The sequence below is a fragment of the Apis laboriosa genome, unplaced genomic scaffold (assembly GCF_014066325.1).
Source record: "Apis laboriosa isolate Shangri-la unplaced genomic scaffold, ASM1406632v1 scaffold21_cov150, whole genome shotgun sequence".
NCBI classification, from domain to species: Eukaryota; Metazoa; Arthropoda; class Insecta; order Hymenoptera; family Apidae; genus Apis; species Apis laboriosa.
The window spans coordinates 1,563,938-1,587,893 of NW_025222365.1; the positions used below are offsets into that span (position 1 = coordinate 1,563,938).

At 38.8% G+C, this 23,956-nt stretch overlaps 1 protein-coding gene across 12 annotated transcripts in view; it reads left to right on the forward strand.

The window, feature by feature from the left end:
- The window catches only part of LOC122712842 (protein phosphatase PP2A 55 kDa regulatory subunit), a 29,887-nt gene that overhangs the window by 511 nt on the left and 5,420 nt on the right, over nt 1-23,956 (forward strand). For 8 of the 12 annotated variants that reach the window (XM_043932786.1, XM_043932787.1, XM_043932785.1 and 5 more), the window contains exons 2-3: nt 19,668-19,983; nt 23,752-23,817. In XM_043932786.1, coding sequence (XP_043788721.1) covers nt 19,899-19,983; nt 23,752-23,817 — 151 coding nt within the window. In that variant the 5' untranslated portion in view covers nt 19,668-19,898. Of the gene's footprint in view, nt 1-17,372; nt 17,625-18,141; nt 18,243-19,667; nt 19,984-22,509; nt 23,147-23,751; nt 23,818-23,956 lie in introns of those variants that run through there. The other 4 variants (XM_043932781.1, XM_043932784.1, XM_043932790.1 and 1 more) reach the window with 4 other exon arrangements.

A 23,956-nucleotide genomic window follows, 5' to 3' on the forward strand; every position in this document is an offset into this window, starting at 1 on the left:
GCAATTTAAAAAGAGGCATATTTTGAAATGTTTATTTTCTTTTCATAATATTATCGTGCACATAATATACGACATTATTCTAAAATAAACTTCTAATCAATCTCATTATTACGTGTTAAATATTCGATCTTACCCGAGATTAGAACATTGCATTACACCGAAAGGAAATTCTCTATAATTAAAGGTTTTCTCGTATAGATAATTACTATATGTAATTGAATTTTAATATATAATCATTCGACAATATTATCTATGAATCGATCTCAATTTCTCGGATCGTCGATTATTGGAAATGCGTTGCTAATTGTATTCGTTGTTCACGGTGCCTCATTATTAGGTACTGTTGCATAAATATTGTCCTTTTTTTCCGGTGACGAAATCGATGAACCGTGCCAATGTATACTTCTTTCGATTTCAGTCGCACTTCTATAAATTTCGACATCATTCTATTTTCTCATTCGATCAGATCTTCTTTTTTAAAGTGCATCGATGAAGAGTTTATTTTGTTATACAAATTTTAGTATAATTTCTTAATATTTCTCCAAAATAAGGCTAACACACAAAATTCGTGAACGTTAAAGATGCGCTTGCGCATCTTATACTTTAGTTATCTGTCGCGCGGATAGACTAATCTTTGGCTCCAAACATATCATTTTTAATTTCAATCATTGCGACTTTAAACTATTTCATTATTAAAATACGATAAACATGCAAATTGTTATCTTCTCAGACAATAACGATTTTAATAAGATAAGGAGGCATTCACGCTTGGAACATGAATGCATTTTGCTGACATGAACGTGACAATAAATCGTGCAAAAGGCTTACACTGTTCTTCTTTATATTCGAACAGAAAAATATTTTTTTGTCCGATGGCAATAACTTTAAATTTACTGCTCAAAATATATATTTCTTCTCCATATCTTCTTAAACAGAATGTTCTTCGCTTATTAAATTTATCAAGATTACGAAAGATATAACGATACAATACGACAATTTCTCAGAATATCATGCATTTCTTCCTTCTGATTACTGCAACAAAAAATTTAATTTAGAATTTAGCAAAAATAAGAACAATGCAATAACGAATTAAAACGAGTGATTTCAATATGTCATATTCTATTCAAACACGTGTCAAGGCAAAATGAAACGATTTTAATTGATTAAACAAAATTTAAGATGTTTTCACAATTATATCGCTATTTAACATCGAATATGTTAATAACTTATGATCAATCTTGTCATGTTTTTGTATTAATTCATATATGAATTCGTTTATTTAAATTATTTTTAAAAAATCATTTTCCTTTCGGTCCATTGTTCATCTTTTTTTCTATTTTTTTTTTCTGGGCGTGACGACCGGGTCGATTAGCATGCCTACGCGCGTGGATAATTTGTATCGATTTTACCTGGCAGAAAAAATGATTTCTCGCGTAACAAAGCATCGAATGGTTCAATGAACCGTTCCTTTCTCCGAGTATTCGCCGACCGATCCTCGGCTTCGCGTATCATCGATTACACATTATTAAGCTGATTTGCATTGTGGAGTATAGCTCCCAAGGCATCGAGGTTGCACTTGCATTGATGCGTGCACGCATTTTATATTTAGTCCCCTCTCCATACTACTTTGAAAGTTTCTGTAACGTTTGGGAAACAAACAATCCGGCAATAGGTTGCTATAAATTGCAACGGCAAGCCTTCTCGACAATATCTCTCGTTTCAACACCTTTTGCATCCTGTTGCATGCATCCTGTTGCAATAAGGGTGCATATTAATCAGAAACGGTTAACGGTAACTTAGTATGCCGATCAACAGTTCAATTGTCGAAAGCATCATGCGAGAAAAGAATATTGCCCTCCTTAGTTAAAATTATCCATCTAGCATTTCAAAACTATCCGAATAATCTAAAGTTTTTATCATTTTTCTTATCCTCTTTCTTAGAATTAATTAATTATTTAATGCATATTTATGATCACATTCATGATCCGAACGATGGAAATGAGAATTATTGCCGATACCACTTTTCCTTATCTAATCACATTCCCATTTTATAATTGTGTTATTATTTTACTTTCTCCTCAATATTGATTTTTATTCTATTGCAATTGTCTGCCTATTTTTGTATGCGAACCGACTTAATAATGCGTAATCGATGAGTTTCTTAACTTTATCCCGAAGGACAAAAGTTCAGAAAAAGAATATCGTAACAAAGGATGTCAGAGCAGATGTCGCAATTACATGATCTTCTGAATCGAGTTGTATAACAATTGTAACGAAACCGTCCCGTTCGTTATTATTTATTTCGTCTCAACTCCAGCTGCGGCAGTAATTGCCGATCGTTTAACGTTCGAATCAAGCATCGGGAAAAACGGACACGCCGCACCACCGCGATCATTATCGAGAAATGAAATTGCGACTTCGCACGAACTATGCTCCTATATACGCTTTGTCCTCCGTTTCCACGAGCCCTCCTAAAAAGTCGCACGCGTTCGAAAGCGACAAGATATACCGGTCTGACGTCTGGTTAAACCTTCTCGTTTAGCCATCCCCGGGTGCTTTCCTCGCCGTTCGTGTTTGACCTACTACTCTCCTCCGAGATTCCCCGGTTCTTTGCTCCACTCGATCGATCGAACTTGTCTCCTCTTTGTGAGCTCGGCTAATGGAAACAGACGCCTCGGAAAATATTTAAAAATCGCGCGAAATCCGAATTGTGATTTCGCTCGAGACCTTTTCAATTTTATCTTCGATAAAAAAATTGCGCAACAGCGTTTTAATCGATCTTTAATACCAATCAAGGTGGTATTAAAGATGGGTTTCAGGAATTAAAGTTGACGAAAAGAATCGATATTTTTTTTTTCAGAAGTTTTCCGCACACTGTGCTGAAAATTATCCCGGGACAAATTACTTTCAACGCAATTTTCAATATAATTCATTTACGAAGAAATATGCGTTTGCACCTTCGAGTAGATCTCACGTTAACGCAATTTTCTACTTCGTTATCCATTTGATTTTTACGTACACGTGTATAGTTGTTCTCTGCTTTACAAAAGTACGTACCAAACTCGGAATGGCCGTGAGCCAACTTCCCTTTTTTTTCTTCGAGCTGTAATTTTGTCCGTCGATGCACTCCCAATTTCGCGCATATAAACTTCTTCTCCCGAGACAGGGAAGGGCAGGGGATGGAGTCGTCTAGTCCAACTCGAGCGATTTTATCTGGAAGACCGTTTTTCTCTCGTCCCGAAGACGGATCTTCTCGGTTCTTCGGTTCGTTGTCCCCGTGACACGTCGATGGCGAAACGTCGATGACGTGGAACGAGGTTGAAGGCAGTTGGAATTTCGCGATTCGTGCAAATATCCAGCTCTCGTTAGTTCTCGCCAAAGTCGAATTATTCGCTAATCGCGACTTAGAATTCGTTCCAACGAGGTTCTCCATTCAAACGGCGATAAATGGGTCGACACGTGGGAAGTTGGAAAATAGGAAATCGCTTTCTATAAACACGTTATACACACGAGCCCCGCGTCTAACTTCTCGCGAGTTTAAATATTCTACGCTTCCATCGAAGCTGTTAATCTCCTTTAACGCGCGTCCACTTAACTTACGCGATGAAGAGGCACTTATTCTTACACGTGTTTACGGACTGTCTAAGTTTAATCGATGAGACAAACGAAACAATTTTTACGTACTGAATCATCGCCTGCCCGTTTGCACACATCGATTACACATTGTTTCCAAACGATTATCGATTAACTAATATATCCAGGTGATGGCAACGTGAGACGATCACCTGTTCGAAAATTAGCGCGCACGATGAAAACCCTCTGTAATGGAAAAGTAAATTGAATTCTCGTTAACTTTGCACCTTTGAACTTTTATAAATTTACACTCCCGGATTCTACGAACCCGGATTACAATGTTAATAGAATTCGATCTCGGCCGACACCGATAACAACTTTCCTCTTTCCTTCCTCCCCTCCTCCCCGGGGAAGAAATAGAAATCTTCCATTATCGAGTGCTCTCGTCTCCTTACCCTTCCTTTCGTTCGCCTCCTCCCTATTTTTTTTATTTTATTTCGTCTCGTTTCGTCGATTCTCGAGCAAGCAAGGCATTATGAAAGGCATCGATTTTACAAAATATCGTGCATCTGCTCGATACGATTTATCGCACCTGAGCATCGTTAAATTTTGTAAACCCTTACGCAAACCTTACGTCTCCTCGCGTCACACCGCCATTCATTCCAATCAGCAATCGTTCTAATCGGTCTATCGATCGTAATACCCTGGCACGAAATTAGTCCTCTCTCGATACAGTCGAGTTGCTGTTCACGTACGTACGGGAGAGAAGAAGGGTTGGTGCATGAAACAACGAAAGCATCGATTCGAACGAGGGAGGAGGGAGGGAGGAGAAGGTGGATTATTACGCGATGATAAAAATTGCAATTACGCTAATTGGCTTCGGAATATCGGAATATCGTATACGTAAGTACGATATACGTAAGAGAGAGAGAGAGAGAGAGATGTTGTTCTCCGAATACAACTCTTCTCTACAGTAAGTCGCGAAAGTTTTCTAGTTCCTTCGTTATAATAAGTTTCAAGTTTAAATCAAAATCTACGAATTTGTTTTGTTTCTAACGAGACTTTTTACACACGATCATCAGCACGATCCAATTTTTTTCTTTTTACGGGATGTTGTCGGTATTTCGAGGAGTGTCTTTTATCTTTTTTTCGTTCTTTAACACGTATCCTTGCAATTTAAGAACAAACTTCCAATAATCCTCAAGGATTGAATTATTTCGCTCGATAATAAAAATCTGATGTTACCACACAAGCACCCATTGAAGTAAGAATTATTCTTTTCTAAGACAAGATTGACCGTGGCTGCGAACGATGGGCGAGTAATGAAAATGAAGAGGAAGAAGTACGGTATTATTTCTTTTCGTTTATTTGTTCATTGACAAATGAACGCGAGGGGGAGAGACAAGGCGAACCTGTGTCGAGTGCACGCGCTCGAGGAAAGAGCGTAAGGAATACTCGCGAAGTCGGCCTTTCACCTTGAAACAACACAGCCCGAAATAACCCAACATTCTCTATTTTCGGGCAACCTCTTCTCCTCGAGTACACTTTACCACTCCGATGCATCTCTCGAACGGCGTGCATGCACTTACGTGACACCCATGTATACACAGATAGCCGAACAGCCGAGAAATAAACGGTGTTTAGCCGATAATCGGTATGCAAATCGTTCGGTTCTTACTCATGTACCCATGGAAAACGGTACGGGACACGTCCACGAGTCTGGGTTATCTCGCCTCCGTATCCGATCTTATCATCTCGCGTGACACATTTTTAGATTCGAAGGAAATCGAGAATTTCGTGGTAACACGATCTATTCGTAACAATTTTAGAGAGATTAAAGAAATAATACTTATAATTATTATTATTCTATAATAAATATTCTATAATAATATTCTATAATAAATCTTGATTTATAGGGGAATATTTTGATCGTAATTTAATTTTTACAGGAAGAAAATAGAAAAAAGTGAAGAAATATTAATCGTTCTGTCGTGTGTATCCTTGTTCGATTGATCTTAGAACATTTACGCTATTTATTTGAAATATAATAGAAAAAATAATAATTAATTTTTATATCATGGTAGCACGCGTCGGCGTAATTCAAAAATTGTAAAAAAAAGTAGATCTCTCTCTCTCTCTTTCTCTCTTTTTCTTATTCTTCGATCGATCCAGACTTTTTTATAGATAAATTTCACTTTTCTTTCAGTTTCTGGAATTCGAAGAGCTTAGAGAGAAAGTCGCGATAAAATGGAAATTCCATTTGAATGGGATAAATATCTTTCCATTTGCGTAAAAACTCGCTTTCTTCAAACAAACAGGGCGAACTTTCCTTCAAAAGTAAATAAATTTCACGCGATATATTTTTCGAGGCGTATCGGAATAATTATTTTCGGTACAATTAAGATAGGTAACAAAGAAGAAGAAGAAGAAGAAGAATTTAAGCCTAGGTCTTTATCGACTGGCGGGATAGTAATTATTATGGCGAAAACGAGGAATATGAAGGAGGGGGAGCCGTGAGGGTTTTGAACAATACGTGCGCCACCGGCACAATTTCCGCGATAAGGCAGCTCACAATGGCAACGAATTTACGAATCGTTGAAACTCGGAGACGCGCGAATTTTTCACGATATTTTTCTCTGTTTTCGCGAGCGCTCCTTGGCGCCAAGAAGCCTTTGATCCATTTCCACGAGACGAGAAATAACGAGAAATAATTTTCGTCTTTTCGCGAAAGTAATATCGATACGATCGAAACGAAACTCTAATTCTATCCTTCTCTTTTCTCTCCTCCTTTATATTCTATTGAATGAAGAAAGAAAAATTGTAACATGCGTTCGTCACTCATCCGTTCCATGAGCAGAGAACAGCTCGATACAATCTTGTTTCAATTCGAGACACGCAAAAATCAGTTTTTTTCCCCCCTTTGCATTGGCCAAGGACTTTTTGAGGCAAGGACGTTCCACTCGAAAAAAAAGAGAATGAGAAGAGAACGAACGTACAGTGCTCGAGAAAAGAGAGAGAAAGAGAGAGAGAGATTAATAACAAGCGAATATTAAATGCTTGGGATGATGATCAAAATCATTCCCAATTTTCTTAAATTAACAATCGCGTGTAACAAGAATGAGACAATTTTTCTATTTTTACGCTTTGTCTCATTCCCGATGAATCGATCCAACTTCCAACTCTTCTAACGATCTAAAAATATTACCGCAATAAAATTTGACGACCAAATTCGCGGGTTCGTTTTAGAAAAACGTTTCTCTCATCATTAACTCAAATATTCGGTGATAACAGTTTCGAAAATTTTCATATCCGTATCCACTTGGACGATCGAAGGAGAGACGAGAGAATATCGTCGAAATAACGATATTTGGATTCGGACGTATATATTAACTCTCATTAACTCTCTCTCGCGCCAAAAATATGTCGATACGATCGCGTATGATGCGGGTATAGTGTACTTATTCCGAAGTGAGTAGTAATTTATCCACGAAATTCGAAGAAAGAAATTCTTTTCGCTTCGTTTCTTGCTCGTTTCGCGAGTCAAGGATCATCGATCCATTTCGAGAGGAGGAGTGGGAATGTGTGTGAAACGAGTGTACACAGAGAGATTCGCTAGGCTCGGAGAAAGAAAGGGGAGCGAGACGAGAGGAACGAGGTATTTGGCGTAAAAGCCTTCGTTTGTAAATTGTAACGAGAATGTGGGCAACGATGTTTTTCCCCTCATTTTTTTGCGATAGCTTGGTACAAGCAGTTGTATCTAAACAAGTACACGCGCAACTACTCCCGGAACATCACTTTGTCTCCTCTTTTGCACGATTCTCGCGTAACACGTGCCCGATCCAAGCATATTCTCGGATGCATTATCGTCCCGTTGTTCTATCGCGTACCCGGATCGAATGCATCATTCACGAATCATTACGAATTATTTTCTCAATTGTCAATTGTTCGAGTAACTTCAATTTTGTTTCGTAAAAATGTTTTGTAAAAAGCTCTTCGAAGAATTGTTATTGTTTTTCGAAGTGGACGTCCCGAGGAAAAATTATTCACCGAGCCAACGAGAACGAAAGTTCTTCTCGTCGAACAATTCTTGTAGTTTTTTGGGTATTCTTGAAACTTCGTATTTGCATCCCTAAAACAGAGAAGAGTTCATTTTCTAAATCGATGCAATCGATGTCTGGATTATCAGAGAATTTCTCGATGATGTCAAGGATAATGGTTATTAGATTAAATCAATATACTTCGACACACATAACAGAGAATAGAAAGAAAAGAAGGGAAGGATGTGCGTGATCGATGAAAAAAAGGAAAACAAATGTTTCGGTATTGTCACGTATCATCATGCGATATTACACATAATGTAGTAAAAAGAAAAGAAAAAAGAAAAACTACGTCAGCTCGTCGACTAAGTAATATTTTTATCTCGTCTTTAAAATTTCAACGAATCGTGTATCTCCTTCGTGTGCCGTTTCCTCTCGGTTCCTATTTCGCATGCATTTTGCAAACTATACGCAAATATACGGTGTGCACTTGCATACGATACGTAATTCACGGCACGGAATACAAAGTTTTTCAATTCACCGGTGGCCGACAAATGCCTCCTAAACAATTTAAGACTGGCTCTCGATAGACCAAGTCTTAGGACCTTGGTACCAATTGCTTCGTACAAATTCCAATTGTGTTACTTCTAAATCTACCTATTGCCGGCCTTGCGATCGTTCCTCGAAGTCTTCATTAACCGTAACCCTAGAATCATAGCACGTGCTCTCTATTGCCAACTGCAGGAAACGGATAGGACACAGTGTTTCGAGCCCGCCACATTCTCTCTCTCTCTCTCTCTCTCTCTCTCTCTCTCTCTCTCTCTCTCTCTCGTCCTCGGCTCGAGAGACGCGTTTACCTTACATTTAAGGCCACGTGTTTTTAATTTCGAGCTTTGATAATCTAAACACGATCTACCGTTTTCATTGCACGCGCATGGCTGCTACTCGTTGCGCAATCGGGGTGCAAATGAGCCGCTCAAATGGCGGTAAATACGGGCTTAAACCTAGACAGAGAGAGAGAAAGAGAGAGAGACTCCCTGTTTACCATGATAAACCAATTTGTTGATAAACCGTGCGCGCGTTATTTCGTAACAAGTTTCTAAACGTGTACGTAAGTACACGAGTACACGTTGATTTTTTAATCGGTGACTTTACTTTACTAACTCGTGCTAAAAACCTATTTACGATATAATTACAATGAAAAGGATGAACGAATCGTAGGGGACAGTAGGGTTGATCATCGCAGGGTTGGAAGTTAAAATATTGTTCGACCGACGAAAGATCGTTAATCGAGCGGTGATGGATTGTAGAAAGGTGATCGGGTGAAATTTACATACATTCGCGTGATACGTTCTTTTTCTTCCAATGAAAATATTTATCGTGTGACGTATACGTTTCCGGCTTATACGTTTCCTGTCCATACGAGATACGTATCTCTCGTCTGTCGATCGATTTCGGAAGCCGCTTCGATGGCGAATCGAAAGTTGGCTGTAATTAGAAAACGTGAGAAGCCTTACGAAGAGAGGCATCGTCGTGAGGCCGGAGATGATGACTCGCGCCTCGTCGAATCGTTCCTCTCGTCGATAAAAAAAAAAAAAAAAAAAAAAAGAAAAAATGCCGCGATTATTTTCGTCACGCATCCAATCGTCTATCTATTCGTAAATCCAAATCGAATTCCTTGCGTATCCGAACGAATTCGTATTCGCTCTCCTTGACCCACTGATCGAGCAACCGCTCGATCTCGATGATATAAAGCGAGCACCTTCCAGATGGGTTTTACCCTCCCGTAGTCGAACGCACTTTCCGCGGAGAAGCCGATGCATTACCTCAAAGGCGACCTGGTTACAAAAGCTCCGGGTATCGAGGAGCCAACGATCCCGGAGATATTACTATGGAAACGACACGATAGTCGATAGAAGGTGACAGCGTTCCAGAGACTGATGCTTACCACCGCGTTTACGTGTGTAATTTAATATCGGGATGAATTATTTCTTTCGCATCGATTCCCGCGTGAATAGAAGAAGATAAGATCACGACACTTTAATGGTCGAATCAACGATCGATTCGACGATCGATAGATTAGATAGAAAGTAAAAATTGAAGAATTTTTTTCAAGTGATCGTTTATTACATCGCGTAAAACAGCGAGTGTATCCAGACTGAAAAGAGAAATTTATATTTCTAGTAAGAAATATAATTCGGAATAATTGAAACGTTTGTTATTATTGTACGTGTATTTAAGATACAATTCGCGCTCTTTACGCGCGACATTGATTAATCGTTCGTAAAAAAAAAAAAAAAAAAAAAAAAAGAAAATCACGCGTCACAAGCGTGAACGTTTTTCTTTGTAACTCAATCAACTCTTGAACTGTGTGTTTGCACTGATTTCGCGCTTATTAATTCACGGCTGTTTCTCCGAGTAAACTTCATTATTTCGTCCAGAGATAGATAGATAGATAGATAGATAGATAGACGGATAGTTTCGAGAAAGATAGCCGGCCTGGTTGGTCTAACAGTGGTCTATAATATTTAACGTGTACATGTTGGATTTGATTTAGCGCGCAAGTGGCGTCTAATTGAGCAATTGCGCAATTTACGTTGCCTTTTAGCGCAATCATTGAAAGCCAGTTTCAACCGCTTATCAAAGATGAACAGGAATGGGACAAATCGAGCACGACCAAGGAAGACGAACGACCGAGTCTTTCTTTATGAGCGCGACGCATCTATCCCGTTTAACCGTTTCACGGCTTTAGAACGAGCACTTTAGACGAGGAAAGGCTTCGTCATCTATTCTTGCGCGTTTACACGCCGATTACGGATGCGGCTAGAATCGTTTTTTCGTTTCGAAATCTCGCTTTTCACCGATCCGTAAAAACCGAGATCGCGTCACGGTTCGTAGAAAAAAAAAAAAAAAATAATAAAAAAATAAAAAAAAATCGAGCAGACGAAACTGTGGGAGTGAATGGATTGTGGGCTTATTGCAACGATCCCCGGTTGCTTGTTCAATATACGTGGAAAAATTGAAGTGTACCTTTCTCTCCCTCCCTCGTTTAACGCATCTCCATTGTGTGTCGTCGTTGAGCTATTCTATTATTCAGAGTTTGGATGAAACGGTCCGCGAAAACGGAAAGAAAAAAAAGGTTATAAAATTTAAATTAAACCTAGGTAGATTCTTTGCAAAAATCGGATTTATCAAAGCGAAGATAAAGCGGTTCTTTTATCCCCCGAGTCGTCGAGCTTTCGGCCCAATTTTCCAAACTGGAAAATTCTTTATGAAAAATTCTCCATTGTTTTTTTTTCTTTCTTTTTCTCTTGTTGTTATTCTTATAAATGAACAGTGCCAGCAATCGGCTTAACCGATTAAGCGTCGAAGAAGAGGATGGAAGACGCGACGAGAGATAATAATTGCACGTGCATCAACGTGGTGCGAGCCACGTTGCGTTTCTTTGGCACGCGGTTTCGCGAGTCAATAAAGCCACGACCTATTGATCCGAAAGGTCCTCCTCTTGTCTCTCTCTCTCTCTCTCTCTCTCTCTCTCTTTCTCTCTCTCTTTCTCTTCGTCTCTTTCTCTCTCTCTCTCTCTTTCTATCCGAGCTTGGTTCTATCGAAGGCGAGTTGGCGTGTAGGCCGAAGACAGACACACCTTCAGACTTGGGGTGATCGCTAAAAATCCGTGGAAAGCTCGAAAAAGTTGCACCAATCCTCGATCTCGCTTCTCAACTGGGTACTGCCTTCTCGACCTTGGTCGTAGAGCCTGCACGTTAATCACCTTGGTAACATCGAAAATGACCAGATGTTCGAACCACCCTTTTTAGCCTTACTTACGATCCACCTGTTATTTCGCCTTATTTCATAACCGACGTTTCCACATCCTGTTCGCGAGGAGTTGCAGAGACGGCTTGATATTTCTCGAAACGAGATTAGGATCGGTAATCCTTTGTTGCGCTCCCGTGTTTGGCAACGCATTGAAGGTATCTTTGTTTCCGCGTCAATGTACCGGGTGTCCGGAGAGAGCGGATGGAAAATGTAATTCTCGATTGAAAGAAAAATCGACGCAACACGTTGAATATTAATCGTCCATTTCTTTGCGAACGAAATTTTATAGGGAAATTTTTAATAGGGAAATTCTAATTGGACTCAAAAAGCATAGCTTGCTTGAAGGAATTAGATTAGGCTTATTACGCGAATATCCTGATTACACGAGCATGTCGACAGTTTTTTTTTTTTTTTTTTACTTTAGCAAATTACTTTAGCAAATTAAATTGTCAATAACTCGATAAACAAGTCTCTCGGCCGAGAGACTTTTTCTTACGTTCAATTCCCACGCTCGTTCCAATTTCGAAGAATCATCCTTTAGATTTTTCGATTACCTCGAATTCGAGCCACTTTCTACTTCCCTCGCGAATTGTACACAATTATATCACTTTCTTATTGTTCTCTCGTAAGAAACTCTCGTAATATCGTTTCGTCGATCTGAATGGGACATTACGAGTGACAGTGGAACAGGTAGGCTCGTCAGATTGTGAGGAATGTTACGTTTGAATTTAAAACGGAGATCTCGAAGTGTTCGGGTGAACGAACCGGAAATTGCCGAGGCTTAAGAAAGATCGTGAACGGGTTTACAAAGGTGTTCACGGGACGTGAAACGTTTCCTCGAGATTCAAAGAGATACTTTCCTTAAAGGAGAATGATATAACGTTATCGAATTCGTCGATTCGCCAGTTTTTCGTCAACTTCTCTTCGAACGACAATTAAATCATTCGAAAGACACAACAAGTTTCAAACTAATTTCCACACCGTCGAAAACATCGTGGAGAACTTCGCACGAATCGAATCTTTTTCGATGCGCATCTCTTGATTGATTGATGACACGTCTCTCAGAATTCTCGTTGAAATAAAAACAACGATCGATTAATTATAAATTACTTGTTGGAACGAAGAAGCGCGTGGACGTCGTTCTCGATTGTAAAATGATTTATAGATTATCACACACAAGATTTATTATAAATTTCTTCTGTGAAGTTCGTTGAATAATTCGGGAACGAACGATTCGTTATTCCGTGATGATTTTCATCGGAAATTATCAGATCTACGATTTATCACACCTGTCCAGAAACTTGTGCAACGTTGCAAGCACAGTCATCGCCGAAATCGTCTAACCGTGGCAAATTTCTGGCCTTTCGAGGCAGTTAACGGGCCGATGATCACGAAAATGCCTCGGTGCTCTGCGTTGCTCCAACTATAAACGTGCCTCCTCCGCTTTTCTAAAACATTATCCCCAATACGATGCGCGTGATTAACGCGGGAAATGTAACGTTTGGAAATTATTGCCTCCTTTCTTCTTTGTACACCGGAATAATAAATAAATATTCGGTCATTTTTATTTTTATATTAAAAGAGTCATCGATCGAGCCCGTCTGCACAATCTTTCGAAATTTTTTCGAAATTTTTTCGAAATTGCAAACAGCTCTTTTTCGTTTTTTTTTCTTTTCTTTTTTTTTTTTTTTTTTTTTTTTTTCCTCGCTAATTTAATGCATGTCGTACATACGATGCGAGTTGTGTACCTGCGTACACTACTTGTGAAGTATCTGGGTCAGAAGCGTGCGCGGTAATTGGCAGCAGACTAATTCTCTTACAATTAGTTCGTTGACAGTGTGAAAGAGTGTCTGGTATAAAGTAATACTTATACGTACAACTTCACTTTACTTTGCTCGTTACCTTAAAAGTTTCATCAACTTTTCTACTTCTATTGTATCAAATTACAGAGCAACTTAAGACCATTACCGCACACTATGAAATATAGCGTGCGGCACAAATAGCGTGGATTATACAGTGTATCTCTTACAAGAGATCGTATCTCAGAAACATATCCTTCGACTAATATCTACATTGTATGTATATTAAAATTACATATATGAATTCGCTTAAGCAATAGCCTTGAGCACGCACAATTTTCCATCCAGTATAATTCCCTACAGTTTCGTCGAGTCAACGTACAATTTTAAACGATTCTTAACGAGATGAAATAATGCACGAGCTCACTTGTACTCTTCTTAAGCACGATTAAACTAAACTATTCTCAAAATATCTAAATTGTTTCAATTGTACACAAAGGAAAGGCAAACACAAGATCGTTGAATGGCCAAGCCAGTATAGATATTGGACGATTCGGCCCAATTACGGAACGATGAATTATCGAAATAGTGAACGTGCCACTGGAAGATCGTGCCGAGAAAACTATGCGGTATACACGTTCGAATCCAAATATCGTTATTTCGACGATATCCTCTCGTCTCTTCTTCGATCGTCTAAATGGATACGGATATGAAAATTTTCGAAACTGTTATCACCGAATATTTATACCCACGGTTACAGAAACGGTTGCAGACGGTACTCGAGCACAGTGGTGGAAGACCTACCACTCGAATTATCTAGGCCACCGGCTTGTAGAGCAACTGGCAGCAGAGTCGAGCCTCTTACTTCGCTGACAGCGCTGAAGCTCATCCTTCTGTGTGTATATAAAGGCTAGCTATAACCACTTACAAGCGTCAGCCGAAAAATAAAAGCCACCTATACAAACACGTTTCGCCCGTTTCCCGCGACCATCTCTCGAACTCACCGCGACTATTCTTCGGCTCGGCATTTTTTTCTTCTTTTTTTTTTTTTTTTTTTTTTCTTTTTTCTTTTGCCACGCCACCAACTGGAATCAGGTTATACACTCGAAGACGGACTTCGTTCTTTCATGCTTATTAATCGGTAAACTCTCTGATCGAATTTGTTATATATCGTAAATTATAGATAGACGGTGAAAAACCATCGTTTACTTTTCGTAATATGTAATTCTATAGAGTAGAGTGTTAATGCGTTCGCGCGACACGTTTTTGGACGAAAACGAAGGTAAAACGTTGGATATAGGAGGGAATATCGGTTCAGGCTTATTTATTGAGTTGTAAGCAATTTAAGTTTGCGATGAAGCGAGAAGAAGATGGGCGATGGAGATAGAAGTATCTCCTTTTATCTCGCTTCGTCTAAAACTTCGCTTGCCGCGATTAACTAACGTTGCGGATTTTTATGTAAAATCAAATTTATTTCTTAAACTTCGTAATGCGTATATTATATTTCGACGTTTTTTTTGTACAAGTTTTTGTACATTCAAATTAATGCACAAACGTCCAACGGTCTAACTATAATTTAATAAATAATCATCCTCAGTTGACATTTTTGTGTTCGTTTCGGCCTTTAAAGTCAACCCTTCAAAGATATTTTCTCACGAAAATATTAACGAGAGCGAGATATTTTACAGGTCATATCTTCGTAGAAATTTTTAAAGATGATACGTTCGAAATGACGGTACATGGATACATCCCGCTTGCATTTTTTCAATTCGTGGATTTCTCAACAATTCGATAACTCTTCTCGTCTCGTTATCAATTTTTCGTCGCGTTAACTTGATATTCCACTGCGCGGAAATAATGTTTAATATCGTGCCGATTCCGAAGTTGAAATGATTATGACTCTCGTGTTACGCTTTCACTGATAAATACGTAAAAGCACTGATAAATACTGGTTTTCATCGGGTTCGACGTTCGATATAACAACATTTGCGTAAGAGCATTATTTTGCTACTACGTCTGCAGCACGATTAAATCCGGTAAAAAGAAGGGGCAAGCCTAATTTCTAAACGTGGCACGCTTGACGCACCAAGTGGCAAGAATCCAGAAGAAGAAGAAGATGATTAAAAAGAAAAGTCGGATTAAAATTTTTTTTTCTAAAAATTTATTAAATTGAAATCACTCTCGATATTTGCAAAATTAATTTCGAATTAATTTAACGCATTGTTAATTTGTTGTAATTTAAGCATTGTTTTTTAACCTTGTCATTGATAATGAACAATATCTTCGCTCCAAATTGTGGCCTAACCGCCAACTTCCTTATTATATGTATAAATATATATACATATAATCACATGTGTTCGTTGAAAGCCTACAAAAACTGACACTTTCGTAGTACGGATTCATCGGGATGGCCTACTGGTACACTTTTATGATCCCTTTAACATTGAGCGTTGACCCACTATTTCCAGAAGGACGTTCGCGTCTGTTGGCCTCGGGGTCCCTTCTGCATCCGCGTTATTTTTTAATAATGTGCATGTTTCTCCGCGAATGCAACGTGACCATTGCATTCTGCGCACCGATATTAAACGCGGAGAATGAGACGAGACATCACACCGATATTTCGAATCCAGGATCGTTTCTTCCCTTCGAAGAAAAAGGAAACGGGAGGATATTTTTTTTTTCCACCAAGTGGAAAAAATTCGAGTCGACCAATCACAGCTCACGAGTCTAGTTATCCGGGTAAAAAGGAATTAGCCTTTGCTTTCTCTCCCTTCGAAGGACGTGAACAACGATATCGGAGGAGTCCGATAAGAATAATAATGGGTGTGGGGTAACCTCGTTAATACAGGCACGACGATTTCCTCGGAATCGAAGACAACGATGGCGGTGGTATTGTCTCGTAATGGGGACTCGGCAGCGGTAGGGGTACCCGTTGATAATGTTGGTAAAGTTCACACGAGCATACCGATTAACACGAGGCGTCGATCAGGTCGGGTCAACGTTTAACGATAGCTGGATTACCTCTCGACGCAGTGTAATAATTAAAGGTGCCAAGCGAAAGGTTAAACTCTCCACGCGCGCGATTATCGATCGTGTCTGCTTTCCAGTTGTGAAAAAGAGGAATTCGTTTTGTCATGCTCGAGTGACCGGTTGTTCGAATATCCATTGTGTTCACCGCTCTTTGATTCCCGAAAAAAAAAAAAAAGGAAAAAGTGATGAGCAGAAATCGAATCGTCGTTCGCAATGCGGAAATTATTAAATTATCAAATGTCGTCGCGCTCGAATAATCGAGAAATATTCGCGATTTAGAAATGAAAATTGAAAAGGTCAGCCCGACAAATGATTTTCGACAATGACGAAAGACAAAATGCAGGGAAAAAAATCTTTTGTGTAGTAGTAGCAGTACGGCCGTCTCTTTTTCATCTGTCGTGCTTGTCCGTCATTATTATCATCGTGTCCTCTTTGTCGAAGATTTTTTAATCAAGAATTGAAAGAACATGGGTTAAAGCTTAAGTTAAACAGAATGTTCGTAGAATTTTCTGTTGTTTAGTCGGAATTATATCATCATTTTGTCATCGTGCTATAATAGTTATCGCGTTACCGTGACATTATTGTTCGATAAAGCAATACGGGGAAATTAAATTCATATCACGCACGGAATATATGGAAAAATAATGGAATTTTCTTCGATTTGCATAATGTGAATAATAAATTTAATTGAATTTCAAAATTCTCACAATTTTTCTTCCATAGAATCGTCCGTTTTAATTCATTTCGAATTGCTGGAAGAATTAAATAGATCATCAACCAACTCTCTCCTTCCATTCTTTATGGATTTCAAAGTGGGATACAGAATATGCTATTCCCTGTGAAAGAATGGGCCCTCAATTTTATCACTCCACTTTTACAAGCTAGACCACCATTATTTCACCGTCGTTTCTCTATCGTAGTAAAATCGCATCTCGGATAAAATTAAATATTTTCCCGCGAAAAAGTTCTCACAAAAGTTCCCAACGTTTCTTCCTTGAAATATAATATTATTATATAAGCGTTATACAATCTTGGATTAAAGTTTACCCAGTGAAACGCGAGTTCAACGTGATCGAGAAATTTCAATCGGAAAATTTAAATATCGAAATTTTCTCAGACACATTATCTCCGAGGACACAACAACAATCGTAGCCGAACTCAGGGATGCTGCGTGTTCCTGGTATGGAGTTTGCACGCAAAAGGAATGAATTTCGAGCTTAAGAAGCGGTCGGAAAATTCTCTGGCTAGACGCCAGGGACCTTCTGCCACTGGCGTGCACAGCTCGCCAGTTTAACAAACTACCACCCGTCTGCAGCCACCCCTCTTGCTCGTCCTCGCAAATCCATAGTCGGGGAACGGACTTTTCCGGGTATGTTGAAAAAAAAAAAAAAATATATAGTCGACGCGTGTTCGAGGAAAAGACGCTTTTTCTTAAATGACCATCTTCATTTTTCTTTTCTCTTGAAAGTATGAAAGTATGTATATATATATATATATATATATATATTTATCTGATTAAGGCTTTAGTTTCCTATGATTCGTTCGAGCAATAGTTGTCTCGATTTCTAAAACATTCTAGAAAACTAACGGGAAGATCGTTCAGTGTGAGAATTTGATCCTCACTGGTAGATTAGCTCGATGACCTTAAATGCGTTTAAATTGCAAGATTAACCGGTAGTAGCGATTAGCGGTAAAGATTTAACCTTGCTCCATTCCTGAAGGTACGTTAATTCCGTCGCGCTCGTTCCACTATACAGACTGTATTTCTAGATTAACCGCGTTTTCATTGTGCTTTTTACTCGGACCTCGGTTATGTTTATCGGTTGTTTAAATACAAGTGTCAAAGTTCAGAAGGTTAATACCAGAAAGAAATACCAGAATCAGGGACATCGGGAGAGCATTGGGCGAAAAAAGCGTTTCACGTTCAGATGCAACGTGCAACTGGTAGTAGCCTCGTTAACGAAGAATTCGTTTGTGAAAAACAAAGGTATTACCTTCGAGTTTGCACACACGTCATCATCCCGAATTAAAAGTTTTATCGTATATGCAAATGCTGTGATGGTTCAAAGCACGATAAATACGTATAATTATTATATATATACTCAAGTACAACCAGTTTCGTATGATATAATCCGATTAAGTCGTAGTTTACACGAAATATGCGTAGTATTTTGTGCCACGCAAAACTTTATCTTACATTTCTCTTATTATTAACGCAGTGTTTTCTCAGTTACGGGATACTACCGTTCTCTTGAAGATCCGCGTTAATGAGAACGCTTGCTTTAAATTTCAATTTCCACGGCGGATCGGATCGGATCGGATCGGATCGGTTCTAGCGATGGTCGCTTCGTCGATTTCGCCGAATTAATAGCCCGGTCGACGGTGGAAAAGCTGATAGAAACTGGTACTGGCAGCGTATACACGTCGTAACGCGAAGGTTAATAGCGGATCGTTTATCCGAGGCTAGCGTTGCCCTCGATATTTGCCAATGTGCGCGAACTCGCGTCTTCGCGTCTTCGTCTGCGAATACCCCTCCTCTCTCTCTCTCTCTCTCTCTCCTCCCCTCGTTCTCCTCCTCTCGATCCCAGGGTGCCCCATTTGCGTTTCAAATCTTCTTCGTTGAGTTGCTCGCTTGTTTACGCGAATTCTTTGCATTTTCCATCGACGCCTACATACGATGTCAATGTCGCGAGCGACGCTTATTAAGATTATTAAGTTGTGCGCGACACTGGTCGATGATCAATAAGGGAAGGAATCCAGCTCAGCTTTAACCAAGGAATTGCTAAGGAGACGGGGGAGGAAGTGGGTTAGGTTAGTGCGAGAGAAGCAGCGCGCATTCAACCCCCGCGCATTCGCGTCCGCGCATCCCTCCCTTGGCACAGCTCAAATGAGTTTACCCACGTTCGACTACCTGTTGCCTTCTTTTCTTTCTTTTCACATTCGATCACATTCACGCATTCTTCACGTCAAACACCGCCGCAAAAAAAAAAAAAAAAACTCTCCACCGAGAGTATTTCCTGTTCCGCCTGTTAACGCGTCTTTCAATCGGCCTCCTTCAGATTCGGAATTGACGCTCTCGTTTCTCCATTCTCGTGCTTAAATCGGGATTAAAAAGAAAGAAAGAAAGAAAGAAAGAAAGAAAGAAAAAGCCGCGAGCGCGCCGAAGACCGGTTTTCCACGCGACGCAACACCCACGACACACTTCCGGGTATTACTCCGAGACACACTCTGACGGCGCTCTCTTCGAGAAGAATTTTCGAGCGGAAGATAAGAGAACCGGTATTCTCAACCGATCGAATAATCGAATAATAATAATAATAATAATAATAAGAACAACAACAATAATAATAATAATGGAAAATTGTAGAACGAGAAGAAAGTAATCGCTCCCCTACGACCATTACTGTTTCAGCGACAAATTGATGCAAAGTGGATGTTGAGATAAAAGAATAGCGAGCGTGGTTAACAGGTGGAAAAGAGTCGAAGTTCGCGAAATAGCACCACGCGTCACGCAGGGGTGGTGGGTCTATGGGGGGCTCCGCCCCAGCGGCCCCCCGGCGCCAGTCCAAACGGAAACTGCCGGAACGGTGCTATCCTGGCAAGGTCCAAGACCGCCCCGCTTCCGGTACCACCGTCAAAACGGATGAAGAGCCCCTCCAACATCATGAGGCAGTCTAGCCTCACCAAGCTTGGTTCCATGATCAATACCGCCGTGAACAAGAGAGTCGGTGAGTTTTATTTCTCGTTTCTCTTTCGTCCCGCCTTTCTCTCCATCACTTCTCTCCACCCTTTCTTCCCTTTTTTTCGCTCATTTCCCTTCCCCCCGTGTGTCAAAAAACTCTAATATTCGACGACCGAATTTTTCCTCGCGAAACTCAAAGAATGGGAATTGTTAAAGAGAAAAAGAGGGAAGAAAAAAAAAAAAGAAGAGGCAATAAACTCTCCGGAACAAACTTTTGCGCATTTATTTTTCTTTTTTTTTTTTTTTTTTTTCTTTCCAAATCCGCGATTTAGACAGACAGATTAGATACGTAGATTCTTCGTGACAAGTTAAATTCGTACGATTATTTGAATGTTATTCGATAGTAGTCATTCGCGTTGTATGTACACGAGTGTATTTATACGAACCGATTCGAGCATCGTTTACATTTAGCGGTCAGTTGGTAAACCCAACGAGGCCCGATGTCACCTGGCAATAACAGTATGCCGGCGTGATCGTAACGGATATCGTTCAAGAATATATCGTTTGCGAGAAATCGTCACTGAGGAGGATGAGTGCGCGAAGTCGTATCAGGTTAAAACGATTCTATCACGAGTCGAATGATCTTCGAGAAGAGAGTGACAGGCACAGTTCGATCTGCAACGGTCATCTTTGTGAGTAGACAAAAATTCTCTAACGACGTGTACGTAGTTACGTTTCTCGAAATTGGTATGCGGAATTGATCTGATTGTTGGTGCAATGCTTCGTTTTGCAAAAGTAAAAAAAAAAAAAAAAAAAAAAAAGAGAAGAAAAAAAAGAAAGAAAGAAAGAAGAAAAAGCGCATAAAGCTTTAACTACACAGTTAGCCATACAAACGGTTCGATCGATTTTCCATGGACGTGGAAAAAATTTGAAGCATGTGAGTTTAAAGGTGAACTCTCTATAGGAGAAATGTGAGCAACGATATATGTATATATATATATATATATATATATGTATATATATATGTATATATATATATATATATATCGAATACAAGTGAATCTTTAGCGCATTCGAGTGTAAATTTATCGTACAATGGGAACTTGTAAATTTCGTTGAAAAAAATTATTGTAAAATCTTCTCCACGCGGGAACACGTGATGTCTATATTTTTTTTTATTGATCTTTACTTTTTCGAAAATGCTTGCATTTAATTCGTGGCAAATATTCGTGTCCGAGTAAACGTTGCAGCAGTTCTACATTAGAATTCGTTACAAACTCATTAACATCCTCCCTCTAACACGTTCGACAACGAGAGTTTCGTGTATCGTACGAGCTCATGCACTTTCGTACCAGTTCGAGACGGCCGTTTCATTCGCAAATGTTCGTGTGTTTGTCTTCTTTTATTTGTTTAATATATTCGAGTCTCGGTTAATTATTCAAATCAAGAGATAACATAAAAATCAGATCTATTTGATTATTACGGTAAATAAAAAAAAAAGAATGATTGTTGTCTTCGATACGTCTACGATTGTTAATCGTATTTTCTCGTATTGTTAATCGAATCCCTGAAAATAAAAATTCATCGTACATAACTTGTTTTGCGGCGGGAGGGCAAGTAGATTGTGATTCGAATTTAAATTTTTTTCACTTTGGAGTACCGGTTCGAAACTACGCCTAAAGTTTCCTTTAGCTTGAACCTGAACGAACTCAATTTCTGAGTTTGAATTATGAATTTGTGAGTAAAATGGAAAACACGATATTTTATATAGGTTTACAAATATACAATATGGCAATATTGTTATGTACTTTTAATTGTGGGATTTTATTTTCTTCATTAATTTTAAACAAACAAGAATATGATAGTTGTCAATATTAATACTCTTAATTTAAAATACTTGATCTTCTATTGTAGAGGAAAAACTGTATTAATATTCAACACAGGCCGGACGTTAGGACCTTATCAAGAATGTATCGACGAGATCTCTATTAAAGTACATCATAACCAATTCTGTACTTTTCAATTTAAAATATGCGACATGTTTCAAGCTTAAAAGTAAATCGTCGTTATTTTTATTAAAATCAAAAAATAACAAAAAAATCTTTATATCTATATTGAAACTTCGCTAAAAATGGACCGAATGATGGCAGATTTTCGCTCAACCAGAAATTTTGCACGTTTATCCAGAGATTTACCTATGTTTTCCTCTTTAGAAGAGTTACATGAGAAATTATCAGAACTTTTAGGTAATTTTTTCTTAATTAATACCATTACATAGTAATTTTATATTAAATAATCTTTATTTAATATATATATGAAATATATTTGAAATTAATATATATTATATATATATATTTATATATAGAATTGTTTTATTTTCAAGTTATTTTCAATTTAAACTTAAAATTTTAATTATTTTTTCGAAAAAGAATAATCTTAAAAGTTTCAGAATTTGAATTTTGCGCGATATAGATGGCACTATATGAACTTTCACGTTCGGTAATTTTCGTTATATTTCGCGTAAAGTCGGTTTTCGCAATCAAGATGGCGATTACCGTCGGAGTAGCGAAACCTGACTGTGGTGTGACGTCACGCCATAGTAGTGTTGTGCGGTTATGCGTTCGTGAATTCCGCCATTGAAAGTTGGTGATTGCGTTCATATTAGTAGTGAGCTAGATAGACGAATATGTGACAGGATAAAAGATAAGGCAAAGTGTGGTAAACAATCGTGAAGGTTTCCTGATTCCTGGTCGCCGGCGTGGCGCGCCGCGCGCGCGTATCTCTGGTCGAGTAGGCGGTATTGGACCTCGCACCGAGAGTAAGCTCGCGTGCGAACCTCTCTGGTTGCGTAGTGTCTTGTATGCGAGATGGCCGGTAAGTAAGCGTCGTGAGCAACGGTTTACTCTGCGTGGTCGCTATATATTTCTACCACACGTCGTGAACCGAACAGTGCGTCGCTCCTGCTGGCCGCCTCGCCGCGCCGCGGCAACCTGAACCTTGACCCAGATACTATCACGGGTTCACGGGTATATCCGCAGCGCTCGCAGTGCACGCAAGTTCTTCTTCGTCAATTCCGCATCCTCAAATATAATCACCCGTATCCACTCTCTGGATTATTGCCGTGCGCGGGGCCAAATGCGCCCGTCGCCGGCGACGGCGGCGGCGGTGGCGACGGCCTAGAAGCACGATGGATTGCGCCGAAACTTCAAGTAGGATTACTTTTACCTTTTTTCCCTGAATTTTGTTTAATATTCTTTTTCCTCATTCTCTTTATGTATTTCATTTTGACTTTTTTCATAAATTCCTTTTCCTTTTCTTTTTCCTTTTCTTTGATACTATTATTTCACGTTTCTCTATGATTACCTTATCACGTTTCATGTTCAATATTAAATATACTTTTTACATTTTTTCCTGTTTTTTATCCTCGTTATCCTTATCGATTCGTTCCATTTCTTGCTTTTATTCGATCGTGCGTATCGTGCATTTCAATAATTGGGAAAAAACCGTGTATAATTTCCAAATAAATTTGTATGTATCTTTTTTAACATTATGCATTTACTACTTTTTGTACTCAAGTTATATGATATAATTCAAACATTATGAAATAATATTGACAACATAAACATTATGAAATCTTAATCTATTTTATATACAATATTAATACAATATTGTATGAGTAATATGAAACTTAATTGCACTATTTTTCATATATTGTATATAAATTTTCATAACTTTATTATATGTCTATCTTAAATGAGGATAATATCAAGGAAATCTTATATTTAATAATTCATCTATTTTATTATTGTTTTAGGCAATGGTGACATACAGTGGTGTTTCTCTCAGGTGAAAGGAACATTAGAAGACGATGTCACTGAAGGTAGGTTTTAGATACAAAAAAAATGATACATATATTTTACATGTATGATCTATAAATCAATTTACATTTTAATCATTGCAAAAATGTAATATAACATAAATATAATATATTTTAAAATAATAAAAGCAATAATTTATGA